General features: G+C 43.8%; 1 protein-coding gene across 2 annotated transcripts in view; it reads left to right on the forward strand.

The window, feature by feature from the left end:
- The first annotated feature begins 2,316 nt into the window (after window positions 1-2,316).
- Window positions 2,317-18,313, forward strand: part of CCNY (cyclin Y) — a 129,658-nt gene continuing 113,661 nt past the window's right edge. The window contains exon 1 of one of the 2 annotated variants that reach the window (XM_054191235.1): window positions 2,317-2,878. In XM_054191235.1, coding sequence (XP_054047210.1) covers window positions 2,725-2,878 — 154 coding nt within the window. In that variant the 5' untranslated portion in view covers window positions 2,317-2,724. The remainder of the gene's footprint in view (window positions 2,879-18,313) is intronic. The other variant, XM_054191236.1, reaches the window with a different exon arrangement.

Below are 18,313 nucleotides of genomic sequence, written 5' to 3' on the forward strand. Positions count from 1 at the left end.
CTCTGCTTATCTCCCTAGAGAAGCAGATTTTGCAATTAACCCATCTCCATCATTATGTCATTGCCTGTCTTGTTTCAAAGCTTATGAAGATTGTGGTATATGTCTAAATTGCAAGATTTGACTAAGGATTTGCTACAAGAGATTTAGAGCTGTTAAAAAGTCTCTAAATAATTAGGGGTTATGAGGTGTTTGCTGTATGCCTAAAAAATGTAGTGGGATTGGTACAGCAAGGCAAGGTGACACAATGACTTCCCAGTTGATGTTACCCAAGCGTGTACTTAAAAGACAATGGCACCGGTGCCCCAGGAGTGGTCACGCTGGGACACTGCAGGTCAAAAAGGCCATAAATGGGTAAGTGTCCCTGATTCTTACAGGAAGGCAGGATTTAACAGGGCGGGTCAGGGAGCCATGGCAGGCAGCAAACAGAAAATCCTTCCTCAGAGGTCTCTGTAGCTCTGTTGAGGTCCTCCTGTGAGATGCGGTAAGCAAGGCACCTCACTAACATTTTATTATTCTGTTGTATGTATACTAAAATGATATGACTCTTACAAATTTGTGTTTGAAAGTTGCTGATCACTGCTTATGCCCATTTGAGATTTAATCAGATTTAAGCCGGGCCTGGTGTGAGGAGAGGACCAGGAGGCCCCGCCGGCAGCAGCAGAGCGGGGTGTGCTGGAAGGAGCAGCCGAGGTGCCCCCAGCAAGAAACGACCTACACGGTGGTGGGAAGCGCTGGGTAGCAGGACAACCTACAAGGTAACATTTCTAATCCAGAGGACCAGCAAGTATTTCCTTCTGTTTGGATGCAAGCTACTGAAGACACGAATACACAAAAGACACTAAACCCATTCTTATTGCTCCTGAGTTACTTAAACACAAGGGGACAATGTAACTCACAAACCGCTGCCCATCCATGCTTGGGGGGTGTCACAGAATTAGTTACGGAATACATCCTCAAAACAGATTTTTAAAAAAACCATTCTTTGTCTTTCTTGTTCTTTGTATCTCGGTAGGGTAAGTTTGCATCAAATAAACATTCAAAGATAGTTGAAAATTAAAAATTAATTTTTCTTTGAAATGCGTGACCTGAAAAAAAAAAAAAAGTAGGACGATAACTTGGAAGTCTTTCATGTAATCATCTGACTTGAGCAGATCTTATGAAAACAGCAGATAATCATGAGGTGCCTGGTAGAGTAACATGTAATGGTTCCCTGGATGCGGGGCTGTAAGTCAAAGCATTTTTTGTAAGTCCATAAATGTGTTTTTCTGTTGTCAAATTATCAGTGTACCCATTCAACCACCATGACTCAGACCTTCAGTAGTCATGAGATTTGCTTAGATTACAGAGATTTTTAAAATGAAAAAAAAACCCCAACTAATAAAAAACATGCAAAACTTCCATCTTTGGCATTACACTAATACTGAAAAAGTGGATTTTGACTGGGAAAGCTCTGAAGAGAGGGAAAGCGGTATATAGCATGTTACACACGTGCTCCCTCCTTGGCCAGTGACCTTTGACACCATCCGTCTAAAGGAATTCTTATGAAGTTCTCAAAGAACTTGTGCATTCTTGAAAAAGCTAAGAAACACGGGTGAAAATGTCCTGCTGGGAGCAGCACACAGACTTCCCAGCGCTGGGGCTAGCAGTGTGTCCGCTGGCGGTCTGGCCACTGTGCCCTTGGGGCCTCCATCAGAGGCCAAACGGAGAAGATGCTGGCTGCCACGCTGGGTTTCCACAGGGATGATGAGCTCTGGGAACAAACATAGGGGTTTCCCAAGGCTCAGCCACCCACTGGGCCAGAGCATCAGCAGGGCCAGCATCATCATCACCAGGGCCATCACCACCAGGGCCAGAGCATCAGCAGGGCCAGCATCATCATCACCAAGGCCATCATCAGCAGGGCCAGAGCATCAGCAGGGCCAGCATCATCATCACCAAGGCCAACATCAGCAGGGCCAGAGCATCAGCAGGGCCAGCATCATCATCACCAAGGCCATCATCAGCAGGGCCAGAGCATCACCACGGCCATCATCATCAGGGCCAGAGCATCATCACCAGGGCCAGAGCATCCCCATGGGCATCATGCAGCGCCCACACAGACGTGCGCAGGCCGCCGGGGCCGCCCACAGCCGGAGCGCTGCCTTCGCCGGCCGCGGCCCCCGCTGAGGCCCCTCCGGCCGCCGGCCAGGTCTCTCCGCCGCCCCGGCAGCGGGCAGGGCGCCGGCCACCGCTCCCGCAGCCCGCCCGGCGGGAGGCGTTACCGCCCGCTTGAACCGGAACCGGTTCGCGGGGGCCGCCCGGGGCGGCTGCTGCTGCTGCTGCTGCTGCGGTGCCGCTGCCGCGGAGGCTGCGGCGCTGCCGCCTGGGCGGGTGTGCGGAGCGGGCCCGGCGGCTGCGCAGCGGCGGGGGAGGAGGAGGAGGAGCGCGGCGGCCCCGCCGGCGGCGATGGGGCTGTGCCTCGGCGGGCCCGGCGCCGGCTGCCCGCGGAGGAGGGCTTAGGTGCCGCAGCCCACGCCGGCGGGCCGCGCTGCGGGGCCGCCCCCGCGGATGAGCCGCCGGGGGGATCCGCCGGCCAGTGCAGCCGCAGGGCGCCGCAGCCGCCGCCTCTTCCCCCGCCGGTCCCCCGCCTCTCCGCCGCTGCCCATGGCTTCCCGCCGCCCCTGCTGACCCGCCGCCCCTCGCCGCCTCCCGAGCCGGGACCGGGGCCGGGGCCGGGCCGAGAAGATGGGGAACACCACCTCCTGCTGCGTCTCCTCCAGCCCCAAGCTGCGCAGGAATGCCCACTCCCGGCTGGAGTCCTACCGCCCCGAGGCCGAGCTGAGCCGGGAGGACACGGGCTGCAACCTGCAGCACATCAGCGACCGGGAGAACATCGACGGTGAGGGCGGGCGGGAGGGATGGGGAGCCCCCGATCCCCCTCCCCTCCCTGCGGCGGGGCCGCGGCTCTGCCCCGCGGGGGGGCCGGGCCGGCCGGTCCTGCCGCCCGCACACCGGGCCCCGTTGGGTCCCCGCGCCCGCCCCCGTGGGGCTCACCGGGGTGTCGCGGTCCAACCCCGCGGGATTTGTCCTCCGGAGCCGCTCCTGTCCCCCGGGGGAGGAGTGTGGGACCCTCCGGGCAGGGCTGGAGCATCCCCCCCCCGCACCCCGCAGGTCCCGGTCCCGGGTGGCGGGTCCCCGCAGGGTGGGGCGAAGCGGCATTACCCACACTCGCCCGCCCCGCCGGGCCCGGGGGTCATGGACAGGTGTCGGGGCTCGGCTGTGGCCCCGGGAAGGGAGCCCCGTGTCAGGGCGGGCAGCGCAGCCCCCGCCGTACCGAGCCGGGGTCGCTGCCAGGCCGCTGCGGGGCTGCGGACGGGAAGGGCAAACCCGGGCGGCGGTAACAGCGGGAGAAATGTTTCCCCTGACAACCCTCTCTTCCAGCCACTTTTCCTTCCTCTGCTGCTGTCACGATGAGGCTCCTGAATCCCTCCTTTCCCTCTCCCTGTCTTTCTCTGCAGTGATAGTCAAAAAAGCCGTATTCCCGTTGGTTTAGTAGCGACTGAATGTGCTGCCGTTTGGGCTAACGGGAATGCAGCTTAATTTTAAAGATGCGGTTTAATGTATACATGTAATTTAGTTTTTGATTAGCAGAGGTATTTACTCCTAAAACTTCACTTGGTGAAAGGTCAGCTATCTCATGGATTAGTTTCCATGGACTGCCTTTGGTAGAAAGCCAGAAAGAGAGACTTTGGTGCACTTCAGTTTGCCTTCCACATTTTTTTTGTGGCTTATTCGATTGTGATTTTTACTACAGAGTTTTATGTTAAGGCAGTTCTTGACACTGGCAAAGTTATGAAGCCTGTAGAAGCGGATAGGTTCCCTCTCTGGTTAAGATTATTTCTTTTAATTAGATACATTTTGGAAATATGAATGTTATTCAGATGTCTTTGCTACACGCAGCTGAAAAATTGGAGTGTAACAGGATCGGTAGGTGGAAAAAAATACTTAATGGTCTGCTCTGAGAAAGCCAGGGAGATGAAAGAACCAATTGTTGATCTATGAATGATTAATTCTTCCAACAGCAGTGTTGTCCAGCATAGCAGCATGCAGCGCTCTCTGATGGTACGGATTTCTCCATCTATACCAACCAGCACGGTCTGCAGGAAAGTTTTTGGTCAGAGATGCGCGGCTTTTGTGCCTTGCTCTTCGTGTGGCTTGTTTTTTCTGGGCGGGAAGAAGGGCATAGGTGGAAGTAGTAAGTGCGTGTGTGCTTGTTAACAATGCAGATAACTTCCTGCGTCTTCGTAGTTCTTTGCAAAAAAAAAAAAAATATCTTGGTTGGTTGTTTAATTTGTTGTATCAAGGCACATGTGTGTTCTGTCTCTGTTCCCCTTTAAACTGTGGTATGTTGCAAGGCTGGAGTTGTAACCTGTTGTTAGAAAATTCCTTTTGTATTATTTGTTTTTAAATTTTGTTGGTTTTGATCTGGGACTGTTGTCGGTGCAACGTCGCATATTCAAATGGGCAAGCTGTCTTTCGTTCTGAAAAAGAGCAAACAACTTCGGGTTTCCTTTCTGTGTCTTGCCCCTTTTTATGGATAGAATCTGAGAAATAAGTTTTCACGGAGGAGACTGATGGACAATAAATATCCGTACACACAAAACAACTGGAAATACTTTGGGTAAAACAGCTTTTTGAAGCGTGCTTCGCAGGTCTGTTACCCTGGAGTCATGTTCACTGGAGGTCTTTAGGTCAAAGATGACAGAGCGATTACTGTATGTAATGAGATGTTACTGGGTTCCTGAAATTTTATTTCCTATTAGACTAGCTATAATGTTTTTGTTGGATTGTTTGAAGCTGTATGACATACAGATGTTTACAGATGAGGCGCTGGGGTAGGAAAAAGCCTTCACAATCTAGAACTCTAATGGTATTTTTATCATTTTACAATTATGTTCTTTACAATGAAAGCACAACAGCCTGGTTATCTGTGTCATGAAGAGAAAATGCTGGATGTTGACTCCTTAGTGTTCCTGCAAGTCATGAAGTATTTCTAAGCATTTCTCAAATTGGTAGTGTTGCCAAACATACCTTTTTTTTAAATAAGTGATGCCAAAGGCTGATGTGCTGAAAGGAAACTTACTTTGACGCTGTAAATTTATGTTTCTTGCTGCTCTTCAAGTGAGAGCCCTTCCATCCATCTCAGTACATGTGGCAGTGACAGTCGGGCTCTCGAAGTGCAAATCTGTGTCCCCAGCAAGGGTTTACCTCATGAGTGGTGCTGGGGACTGTAACAAATGATGACATGCAGTGTCTGAGTTAATAAGTTTCATGTGGCAGTTGCCTTCACGCTCGTATCCATGGAAATTCATGAAACATTTTATTTTTTGGAGTGGGTAAAGCTGCTTGAATAAAACTAGAACTTTTAGAACTTTTAAATCATCTGTGGGCTGTTTAAGCTTTTAAAAGTGGAGAGTGGGGCCCGTTGCAGGCCCAGTTTCTGGTGGTATGAGAGGGAGAGAGAAAAAGGGATGTCAAACCTTGAAGAGTGATTTAACTGGAAGTTTTAGTACTAGTGTAACTATTTGAAGTTTGCCAGTCTTATATATTTCATAAGGAAATATTCGTCAAATCTGCCTTCAAGATCACGCTTTTGAGTTGTCTCTTATAATTCAAATACAATACCCAATCCAGTAGCGGATTTTCAAAGAACATTTGGAGGAATTCTGCTTCAGTAGGAATGGCTTTTATAGCAAGATTTTACCTCTACGTCACTGGTACCTTGTCAGAAAATCTCAATTTCTGTAATATTTCTCAACTGTTTCTGAAGTGGTATCTAAAAGTAAAGGGAATTTTTGAAGAGATTTGATGAGGAGGAATTTATCAAATGACTTACTCTGGAGAATGATGGTGGTGAACTTGAACTTCTCTTTCTTCCTTTCTTTTCCCCCTCACAAAATTTCTAAGAAGGTAACGACTTCTACAAAAATCAACAGATATGCAAAATAATTGCCTCTCTGAATATTGTGCAGTCACTGCGGTCACCAGAATACTTTTTGTTTGTTTGTACAGACTCATGATAATGAACAACACCTAACAGATTTTTACAGGATAATTGTAACGTAGAGAGGTTACCATCTGTTTTTGATGATTTATTGCTAAGGGGGAGCTTCAACATTTTTCAGTGCTTTATATTTAAAAGTTTACTTTAAGAAAAGTATGGCAGTCGATTGAAGACTTGCAGATTCCTAGCTCTGTATGTTTGCCATCAAGACTTTTTTTTTACAGCAGTGTTAATGACAGCAATAAGTAAAAGTGATAGAAACCTTAATGTATCAGAGGCTCTATCTCATTACTGCACCTCAGTAAGTTTGCAGATGACACCAAACTAGATGGGAGTGTTGATTATGCTTGAGGGTAGGAAGGCTCTACAGAGGGACGTGGACAGGCTGGATCGATGGGCCAAGGCCAACTGTATGAGGTTTAATAAGGCCAAGTGCCCGGTCCTGCATTTCAGTCACAACAATCCCAAGCAACGCTACAGGCTTGGGGAAGAGTGGCTGGAAAGCTGCCCAGCAGAAGAGGACCTGGGGGTGCTGGTGGACGGCCAGCTTAACATGAGCCAGCAGCGTGCCCAGGTGGCCAAGAAGGCCAACAGCATTCTGGCTTGTATCAGGAATAGCGTGGCCAGCAGGAGCAGGGAAGTGATCGTGCCTCTGTACTCGGCACTGGTGAGGCCTCACCTCGAGTGCTGTGTTCAGTTCTGGGCCCCTCTGTACAAGAGGGACATGGAAGTGCTGGAGTGTGTCCAGAGGAGAGCTACCAGGCTGGTGAGGGGTCTGGAGACCAAGTCACATGAGGAGAGGCTGAGGGAGCTGGGCATGTTGAGTTTGGAGAAGAGGAGGCTGAGGGGAGACCTCATTGCCCTCTACAACTACCTGAAAGGAGGTTGGAGAGAGGTGGGTGTTGGCCTCTTCTCCCAGGTGAATAATGACAGGACCAGAGGAAATGGTCTGAAGCTGTGGGAGGGGAGGTTTAGATTAGATATTAGGAAGAGTTACTTTACTGAAAGAGTGGTCAGGCACTGGAACAGCCTGCCCAGGGAGGTGGTTGAGTCACCCTCCCTAGAGGTGTTTAAAAAACGTGTAGATTTGGCACTTCAGGGCATGCTCTGAAGGGCAGAGATTGTAGGGGTTTTTTTTGTGTGTGTATGGTTGGACTCAATGATGTCAAAGGTCCTTTCCAACCATGAAGATTCTATGATTTGCATATAAACTTTTGTCTGTGCGATCTGTGTGAGCGTCTGGGTGTATGCAGGGTTTAAATGCTGGCTGGCTGGACTGGCCGTAGGCTGGACTCCGCTTATTCTTCATGTCAGCCGGTCACGCAGCCAGACCCGCTGTTGGTTTAACTTGTGAAAAACCAGCATGTGCCGATGTGCTCATCAAATGTGACTTCTCTGCTTGAAGTGTGATTTCTGTAGTAAGCTTTTCAAGTATGGAGCTGTTGTGGGGGGGACAAAGGGGATATCTTGCCACAAATATAACGGCATGAAGCAAAGCTGATACCCTGTAATGAAATTGGCCAAAAGGCTGTTTTTGAAACAGAGACTAGATGGAGAGTTCCTAGGCTTATTTGAAGGAAAGACATTTCTTAATGATTAGGCCCTCCCCTGTCTCGTCCTTCCCTCTCTCTTCCCACCCCCCCAAAAAAATCTGATTTTTCCCACCCCCCTTTTTGTAAACTCCTGCTAAAGCCACTAGGTCATTTTTCATTGCTAGCTCAGATAATGTCATCCTGTGCGACTGTGCATCATTGATAAACCTCTTCAGCCCTTTTCATAATGGGCCAATCATGTTAATTTTTTGCTGCATAATGCACAGGCTCCTAAGAATGAACTGCTTTTTTAAAAGCCATTTGTTTGTTCATTTACATATATTTTTTTTCTGCACTTCCTTGAAACTGGCATATGGGAGTCTCTGAAATGAGATTAGTTAGTATTTGTGTATCTCTGTCTACTGGGTTTCATAAGAATTACAAGATTTTAGCAAAATACAGGAAAGTTTTAAAATGTCTGCCCCATATACCTAATGAAATTTTGCTGAAAGGGAATAGTGGTGCTTTCAAGAGCCAGGGCATGATGGGTTGCACGTTGTGAAGGAACTGACCTACATTCACAGAAGTCAAGATATATGCACTTGAGAAGCAAATTAAAGATCTAATATGTTGCACGCAGACATTCCTGCTATCACCTGCATTGGAAAAGGATAGCGCTTTTCTTAAAAAAAAAAAAAAAAAAAAAAAAAACAACAAAAAACCCCCAACTTTGGTTTACAGAAATTCTCTTTCAAAAATTTCCTTGTTCCTGTAGCCAGAATTCCTGCACAGAGGTGATCCATAAGCTTTTCAGTACCGTTGTTTGCATTACCTACCTAAGCATTTGTCAGAGGTCATGTATCAAGGTACCACTGCAATCTTCTGCATCAAAAAACTAAAAATAGAGCCTGCTGTGGCCTACATGGCTGAACTTAGTCCTGCCCTGCACACTGCTGGGGAGGCATACCTCACTGCCTGCTTTTTTTCTTCTGCTGTTGGCGTCATCTGTTTATTCTGTGCTGGGCTCTGCTTCTCAAAGAGGCACCACCGTGTTGTACAAAGCCTTCCTAGAAACTCCCTTTCACATTATTCACATCAAATCGGTAAATTTACACCCTTCATGAAGTCACTATTTTCATATTTAGCTGTAGAAGCTTTCAGATGCACACATGCTAAGACTAATCATATTTGAACTTCTGACAAATTTTATTAGTGCGCTGCCATCTGATTAAAATTTTCTCTGAAAGTGAGTTACACAAGATCAACAGTCTTGGCTGGGTGAAGTGGTACTTGAAGCAGAATGACAAGACTTAAAATTACACGTTCCTGAAAATCAAAGGACTACTGTATTTTGAGTTTGGGGTTTTTTTCCTTAGATTTTACATGTAATGAGAATAATGTATCTAAAAGGAATGAACGCCTCTCCACTGTGTGGTCATAGCTATTTTAGCTGATTTTCTGTGCTTACTGAAGGTTTTTCAGACTTTTGGGGCATGTTTGCTGCATGTTTAGGCCTTGCTCAAGGTCAGACCCTACAAAAAGCATCCTGAAGCCTGGCACCCCCGTGGTGGGACACCCGTTCCTGAGACACGTGAGATGCTGTTTGCTGCGCACATACAGCAGCTCACTGACACTGTCACTGCCTTTTTCTCGCTGCTCTCTGTAACGTACCATGAGGCTGGAAGGGGAATAAGTGAGCAGAGCCGAGCGCTGCCTCAGAGCCGTCCTTGTCCCGCCAGCCAGCTGCACAGCAGGCGTAGTCTAAATATCTTCCTTGTTCGATATCTTTGCACAAATATGAAATACACTTTACACACTGAAAACATGAACGATGTATAGCCTTTCTCTGAGCTTTCTATGTAGAAATGAATCGACATAATTACTTTTGCTTCTTTTCCTTTGAGCTTGGATAACTAGAGCTTTTAAAATCTATTAATTTTCTATGTGCATTCTGACATATGGAGTGATTTTTTTATATTCCTGCAGAATATTAAATATATGTGCTGTACATCTCTGAAACATATGTGAAGAGCTAGTGAATGTTAATAAACCTTTTAAATTTAGCAATTTTTCATTTAGATAGAATACTCCCAGCAGTATGCTTAGGTGGTGCCTTCACTGGAGTAGTTACCACTTCTGTAACAGTGTTGTCTCCTTACAGTCCAACTTTAAAAGCAAATATTCCAGAATTGCTGATATGGGCTGTTAGGATTTTCATGTTTCCCAATCTGAAGCTTTTTGCAGAAGTTGACCAAAATTAGAGATGGTTTTATTAAGCTCAACTTAAACTACGTTTGTTGCCGATTGTGTAGACCCCATATATCATCGTAACCCATCCCCCCAGCCAGTTCAGTTTGAGCATCAGCAGCTCCTGACCTTCTTCTGGGCGGACTGGCTTAAATTTAGAGTGCTCATTGGCCTGAACTGGATGGAGAAAGAATTTAGAAGCAGCAGCGTTTTCCTGAAGACTTGTCCTTAGCTAGTATAGAAGCTGGCCAAGGAGCCGTGATTGGCATTAATGGGAAATTACTAGTGAAAGCCGGCTGAAGAATTTGCATGAAATCCTTCCCCCCCCCCGCCCCACACCCCCGCCCCTTTGTTTTTATTTGTTTGTTTCCTTTCTCATCCCTCCTGTAACATTTTGTGCCTGCAAACTGTAAAGAGTTTATTAGACCAACGGTCATTCAGCTAAGACAAGTTTCTCAGACCAGCAAGAAGGTACATTTTCCATTAACTGGTGTTAATGAAAAGAAAGAAAACTCCATTTCTTTCCAAAAATAATTCTATTTCTGTTAAGTCAGGCTAGTGTTACAGCCATTTTACTGAAATACCTTTGCTGTGCCACCATAGATGCAGCTTGTCCTGCAGAAGTTGTGCTCTTGTCCTGTGGCTTATGATGATGGTATGCACAAAATGTATTGCTAAAAGCAATGTTTTTGTCACTTTATTACTGTCTTTGTTGGTGTAAAAATGTTGCAGAAAACTGTAATATTTGAATGCTAAGACAAGTTTAAGGAGTAGAGCTAATCCTAAAATTAAAAGTGAATTGTCATCTACCTCTCATAACATTTCCCACAGTCTCCTCCACTTTGGTTCTTTGAGGGGAAGAGGATCTGCACTGGTATCTGTGTGATATCCTTCTCTCCTTGTAAGAAGAGTCGGCCTTCAACTACTTTTTCATAATTCTCTTAAAAAAAAAAAACCCAACCAAACAAAAAACCGCCCAACTTTAGTAAAAAAAAAATTGCATCTCGGGCTCTTTGCTTGCTTGTTTCTTTTTCTGCAAAATGATTCTTACACCCCTCTGGCTGAGATCCAGAAGATATCAGATGGGAAGTGAAAAGATTTACTTTCAACAGTACTGAAACCAAGATGAGACTGTGTTGAAATTTTAAAAGCTTCTTTTCTTTGCTGTATTGCTATTTCATTAAGAGTGGGAATTGATGAGTTATCCTGGAATCCAAAAGTTGGATTGTAAGGAGACAAAACTGTTGCAGAGGATACCGAGGAATTAGTAACTGCCCCAGATTTTTATAAAGCCAGGCTACCCAAAATGTCATGATAAGGTGCATTGTTACTAAATGAAGATGCGAGACTGGTGGTGCAGGGATCCTTTTCTAGATTTTGAGCAAAATTAGGGGCTTATTGGCATGCTTAAAATTGTTTCTGGTATGCAGTTTATCCCAGCGCATTAGTGTTCTGGGAAATGGTACCTTCCTGTTGCTGTGTTGTTATTTGTGTTATGACATCCTACTGAATGCTTCCAGCTGATAAAGAAACTTATTACGATATTTGTTGCTGAAAAGAATGCATTGATTTCAGACATTGAAAATAATACTGCATGAGAAAGAAGCTATACTTGATCAGCAAAGATGGTTTTAAATGCTATCCTACACTTTCTGGCTTCTTTGGGAACTCCCTGAGGAGGAGGTAGTTCAGGAATTGTGAGTATATGTGAGGTTGTGTGTGTGAAATGACTGGCAGTAGTTATTTTTCTGTGCTTATAGTTTGGTGGCTTTTGTTTGTTTGGGGTTTTTTGCTTTTTTTTTTTTTTTTTTTTTAGTATTTATCAATAGTTCCTTTTTACACCTAAAAATACTGTGGTTACATTATCCTCTTTTCTGACCTTCCTAAGGAACGAGATTGCGTGAGTTGAAGATCCAAAGTTAGGGAACTGTAACTGGTCCTGAGCAAGGCAGGACATGCTTCCCTGCTTTGGCTCAAGGGAACTTTCAGGCTGTGGTCAGCGAGCTTTACAAGCAGTAATTACATCTCTGAAGTACTTTGTGAGCTGTTTTTTTCTGTAAAATGATGCAAGTGATCTACAGACCTTGAAGAAGCTCTTTCAGCATTTTAAATTAATTAGACCTCTTGATTCCTAGGCCAATGTTCTGAGTTTTAGATGTCATCTGTTTTTCTAGCTTGAAAAAAGTTGTCTGTATGTTAAACCATCATATATACAGTTTACATTCAGTGAGCTGTAGTCTCTACTAATTTGGTGTGTGTCCCTTCCATTTCCTCCTCCTCTAAGAACGCTGTTAAAATAACCAGTGTGAAATACAGAGTAGAAAAAGTTATGATCAAGAACATGCAGACAACCCTAATAGAAATTTTTATTTCTAGATGGTTGTTTTGCTTATTGTAGGATTGCTGTCTCCTGACTGTCCGGGAGAGAATATCACAGCTGTTACGAAACAGGACCTTTACAATCTGTCCTGATACCTGTTTTCTTTTCTTTTCATTTTGGAGGACTTCAAAGGACTCATTTTGGTTTTATTAATTAAGTTTATGAAACTGTATAACTGAAATCAACAGAGATAAAATTCATAATGGTAAGTCCAGTTATTGCAGAGTTTTTTGCACTTAGGAAAAATCCCACAGTTTCAGATCTTATTAGAAAGAATTATATTTCTCGTTACTAACACAGTTTCAACTACGGCTATAGGCAGGATCTTAAATTCATTGGATCTTCAAACTCAGTAAAGTCTGTTGAGGATGATCTTTAATTTGAAATTGTCTGCCCTATTCGCTATCCCTGTTAAAATAGGGAATGTAAATAACCTTTTGACATAGTTGTTCATATATATGGTTCGAAATTGGAGTGTTTTGACTATGAAATAGTAATCAATGATAGATGAACTTGCATTTGGAGTGAACAGTTCCTAGAAAGGGATTCTGAAATGAAGATACGGGAGCTTTCTTCTGATTCGTCTTTTGATATGTCTTGCTATGTGGTGATATGTAGTAGATTTGAAGTTCAGATGTTAAACTAAACATGAAGATAAAATCCAGCTTCACGAGTGAATGACAACATCTTTTGCGCGTGCCTCTGCTATAAGCTGCGTGTCAGTCCCACCCGATGCTCCCCACGGACACACAGCTCTCCGTGGCACTCCGTTCCTGAAGCTTTTTATTGTGACTGTTCCTACCTGGCAGAAATCCATATGCATTTTATTCAGTCCGTCAGTCGAGGTGGGAAGGGTGTGAGGAGTTTGGAAATACAATTGTGTTTTAAGCTTTCGAGTTGTGCTTCCTGCAGCTAAATGTCCTCCTCCCTTCTAGGATAATTCATTTGGCATGATCAGTGTCTCGTGTACTGCATCGACAATATACAGTTACCTTCTCCGTGTCAGACACTGAAAGAAATTGTAATTGTAATTTTGCAGATGGATATGTGTACTTTTTTGGGGGTTTAGGTAGGAGAAGGATTCCTGTAACTGAGGTGGTCCTGGAGAGCCAGTCTGTGACAAAAAATAATACGCAGATCTAACTGGTTGTAGTGTGGAGAAAAACAAGCCAATACTGCCTTTCAAAGCTAAAGCAAACAAACAAACAAATTTAAATTCCGTATATAAGCAGTGATGTAAATTCTACATCTAGGAACTTGTTTCCCCTTGGCAAAACGGATATTTAAGTAAAAGGGACATTGCCAAGTTAGATTTTACTGGAAATGAATGTTTTGTGAAAAGTAAGCTCTCGACCTTAAGTCACATTTCTTTAAAAAATATTATAGTAAAGAGTTATTTTTATAACAAGTATTTGAATCACAGTTTATGCAATCCAAACACTGAAGCTTTATGTTACTACCCGAGAACCTGAACTTAAATTGAGCAACTGCTCTCGTATTTTCACGTATCTGGTTGTGTGGTGGCCTTTTTTTTTTTTTAACTTTATTTTTCTCCTTAGTGCATGCTTTAATTTTTGAATTTAATATTCAGTTCAACAGCAGTGAAGTTATGCATGGGTGTGGGTAGAAAAGGAGAAGAGAACTTAAGGGAGCACATCAGTTGTTCTTTTGTCTCTGGTTTTGTGTGGACCATCTCAACGTGGGTTCACATGGGTGTCAATGTATTTGTTACTCTAGGAAAAAAAAAAAGTATATTAATACTGGCTTATTACGCAGTGGTTATTGAAGCGAAGTATGGTAATTTCTGAGATTGTGCTTTCTGCCAAGCGTCATATGCTGAAGAGAAGGTAGCTGCTCGCTGAGGGTGAGCCGCTGCCTGATGGAGCTGGTGTGTGCAGCAAGGTCCTGGGCACACGGCCGATGTCCTCGTGTCCTTCTGTCCCTGGTGGCTGAGGTTAGCTGAGCTGAGCTTCTGTTACTGGGTTGCTGGATAAGTGTGTGATGTGAAACCAGCGTGGCATTTGTCTTTGGGATGTTTGCGAACTTCAGGAAGCTCCAGAAGTGAAGGCTAGACAGACTAGCCTTGGTGGAGATACAGACTAGGGTTAGGTAGCAGACTCGCCCCCCCGAATTATTATTTTTTTTGTGTGTGTTCTTGGATTAAATCTTTGTAGCTAAGATTTTATATTTAACATGTTTTGGAAAATAGCATTTTAAAAGTTAAATGTTATTTTCTCTTTTTTGGGGGGTGTGTGTCATGTTGCTGGTATAATGTCAAGTATAATGTTAAAATTCGCTTTCAGCTGAAAGAGAAGTATATTCCTTTTTGATCATTGCCCTTCTCCGTCCCTTTAGATTTAGCAAGATTGTCTGATTTTTTTTCTCTCCTTCCCCCCTCCCCCTTTTTTTTTTCTTGTTTATCTCTGTCATTGTCTGCCTTACTTGCCTCCTGCCTGTGCTTTTCAGCCCAACCTTCTTCTACCCACAACATACAGAAGTTCCTGTCTCTGATCTCATCTCCTCTTATTTGACCCCTTCTGTTTTGCTGTGCTTTTTGAGTGATGAGAAGTACACAATATGTACACGCAAACGGTGTGTTCTAGAGCGGGGTCTGTGTGATGACCCCAGGATGGCATCACAACTTTCAACGGTGATTTCAAAACCCTGTTGTAGATTACATCACGTTTGTGTTTCAACACCTGCTGCACATTCCTAGTTTCCTACCTCTCCTGCCTGTTTTACAGTCAAGAAAATAAAATAATCCTTGTTTTCTCCGGCCTGTGTGTCTGTTATGCACATATTGGTAAGATTTCTGTATTTCCCCCTTGTATCTTTGGACTTTTCAGTAGCATTGAATGTGTTTTTTCATCTCTGTAATTTTCTTCATGACTTTTGGAAATGTGTTCTTTATGATGAATTTACATCCTGGATTACAGTTTGGGATTACAAATAAACCACAGTGCATAAATTGTAATTTTTTTAATAGGCTCTGTGGATGTGTAGGTTTTTTCTTTTTAAAGAGTAGCAGAACGCATACAGACTGCTTTCTTCTAAATAAAAAGCTGCTAGTTAGTAGCAGTATTAAGATTTGCAATTCATGGAAGAAATTTCCTGGTAATTACCGTCTCTGTAATTGATGCCCTGCCCATGCTTCAATGTGTCCAGCTGTATGTAAATCTTCTCTAACTACATATTTTTGCATTTCTTTCCTGATGTAAATGAGGAGTCTCTGAGGAGTCTCCTTGGTTTCTATTTGGGGACTCAAATCTGACTGATTTGGCATCGCCTAATTGCAAGGCAGGATCTGTTGCTAAAAAAGGTTTTTCTTTCTATTGAGGGGGTGGGAAGGTGTGACTCCTGAGCTCAGAGGAGGTCTGTGGGGCTGGCGACTGGCTTCTCCTGGCCAGGGCCACCTGGCAAACCAGGTGGCACCGCGGGGTTAGCAGGGCTGTCGCTGTTGGGTTGACGGGGTCCAGCTCAAGCAGCCCAGCCCTGTCCTGCTGGGGAATGATGTGACCAAAAAGGAGTTTCCATCTCCCACTCGTGGCCCATGTCTGGTACTCCTCCTTCCCTTGGGTTTGTTGGTCTGTAGCTCTTGTCCATGTGAAGGTTTTAGTGTGTGGCTTCGTAGGTCAGAAAGACTCTCCAGCCCTGTTGTCGTCCACTTCTCTTAAAAAGTGTTTTGCAGAAAGTTGCTGGAACAGTCACGAGTGCTTCTTGTGCTCTACTTGCTGGCCATGCCGTCATCTCCACAAGCAGCTCCTTCAGTCTAATGGTGCTGTGCTAATCAAACCTGTGGGGAATGTTGCACGTTAAGTCAGCACTCTGCCAAATGTGCCTGTAGCTGTATGACTGGACTTGTCTTATTTATGTGACAAAAATGAGTGGAGGCATCTAGATCTCAAGAGAATGTGCTGACCTGCTTGGGCCAATGTCAGTTCTTACATGGGGGTTTTATTCTTGTTTTTCACCAAGGCGAAATAATTTTGGTGCAGGTATGCCAGAAATAAGCTGTTAAAGGTAACCTGTCAAATAAGAGGTGGGAAAAAAAGATAACTCTTGATATAACTGCTTTGGTGTGTGCAGCAGTATATCATTAAGCATTGTGAAGCTTCAGTTGAGCAGTGCACGTAAACTGTACGCTCAAGTCCATTGCTAGCTGCAAAGGGCTTATATTTGCAGTGATATTACAGCATCTGAGCTTGTTCTTATCTTGCAGCTAAGTCCTATGATAAGTTTGCTAAACAGGGCCTGTTAAAATAATTGAGAACATGGAGCTTGCTCTTGCAAGATGCTTAGCATTCAGTTGTCTGTTCAGCGAAGCACTTACTGAGATATTGCATCTGATTTATAAATAGTCCTATTAACTTCCTACTGCTTGCCATAGTTCTCTTTCCTGAGGTCCTTTTTTTTAATATCTGTTAGGAAATAATAGGGAAAGAATGTGCTGATAAATTTTTATTGTTGTCTTCTAGAGAGTTGGTAATATCTAGCTGTAATCTGGCAAATAATTTCACCCAGGAGCCTGTTTGATCTCTGGAAAGATCTCTGCAGCATCTTTCAAGGAAGAGTCTGCCAATGTTTACTTATCGTTTGGAGAAAAAACCTAAGACTTGGTTCCAGAGAGCAGTTTTGTGTCAGTGCTAAATGGAATTACCTCTGTCCTCTTGCTGCCTGGGTCTGCTTTCTTTGTGCACCCACTATATTTGGTTGTATCCTTCTCTTTTGTCTTCTGTTTATCTGTTTGTGGCAGGGTTTATTTTTTTGCAGCAAGTAAGCTTTCTTATCCTATCAGGCTGAAGTTATTATCCAGGACTGGGTCATGATAGCATTTTTTGATCCCATAAATAAACTTGGGTTTAGTGTATTTTCCTAATGGAGCTTAAAACAGATGGGAAGAAAAAGTCACGGTTTCCCTATGACAATATATAGCCGCTAGCCCCAGACACATGCCTATGTATCTTAAATAAATAGCTAATACATTGGTAGTTGTCATTAATTATTTCCATTAGCGTCATTCCTTTGATTAAAAGGGATCGTTATCATCTCCATGGTGGTACATCGACCTAGTAAACAACGGAGAATCAGAAATTACTTGCGAATGAAGGTTGTTGTGATGAACAACACTCTTTATGTATTCATGCCTGCGCTTATTAATATAGTATATTAATAATGGGTGAGTTGTGTTTTCAAGCTCAGACAGCAGTAAAGAAATGTCCTCAGCGCTCTGTTTACCAGAAAGATGGAATTAAACAAAAAGGATTGATGAGATTTACAAAGAAAGCTGAAGGCGATCTGGGTATTAAATAATCTTGCAAAGACTGTGCCTAGCTTTTGAGAACAGAATTTATTTTTGACTTTATATATGTCCTCTTCCCCTTAATGGAAATTCCTTTATTTCCCCGTTATAAAAGATTTTTATTTTTTAAAGACAGTGTCTTGATGCCGCAAGCTAGCATTAAAAATAAGAGTAGTCATCTTTCAAGCAAAGCAATCTCCATGTCAACAAGTAATATTTGTGAGAGAATTAAAAGCCCTTGAAACACATTAGAAGACACGTGGTGAATGGGTAGGGAAACACCGTTTTATTCACTGGTACTACAGACTGTAGTAGGAATTTCAGCATCCCTAAATTGCTTTCTTAAATACCCTTCTCTCAGCTCTAAAACTCATTTAGGGTTGAATACTAATTTCTTGTAAATAAGCTTAACTGAGCTCAGTGGAACTACATTGAAGAAAATTTATCTCTTTATTTTCCAAAGCGATGTATCGAGGCAGCTCTTGAAGTCAAATACAAGTTTTGGGAGTTCCCTCAGGCTGCGTCAGTTTGCTGAGGACTCTAAGAAAATAAATAGATGGGTTTGCTGCCAGTTAAGACCACGTAAAAAGCAAATCTACTTCTTGTAGCAAAACTGCTTCCTTGAAAGTAAAATAATGCTGTGAGATTTGTGGAATAGATTGAGTTTTAGCTGTGGGGTTGGGGTTTTTTTGTGTGTGTATATATATACATATATACGTGTATATATAAAAAACCCCCACAGCCTTTGTGTAAAGAAAATCAGGGGTTCTGTGTGAACATAGAAGCCATTGGGACATAGGTTTCTGCCAGGA

This window comes from Rissa tridactyla, chromosome 2 (genome assembly GCF_028500815.1).
Source record: "Rissa tridactyla isolate bRisTri1 chromosome 2, bRisTri1.patW.cur.20221130, whole genome shotgun sequence".
NCBI classification, from domain to species: Eukaryota; Metazoa; Chordata; class Aves; order Charadriiformes; family Laridae; genus Rissa; species Rissa tridactyla.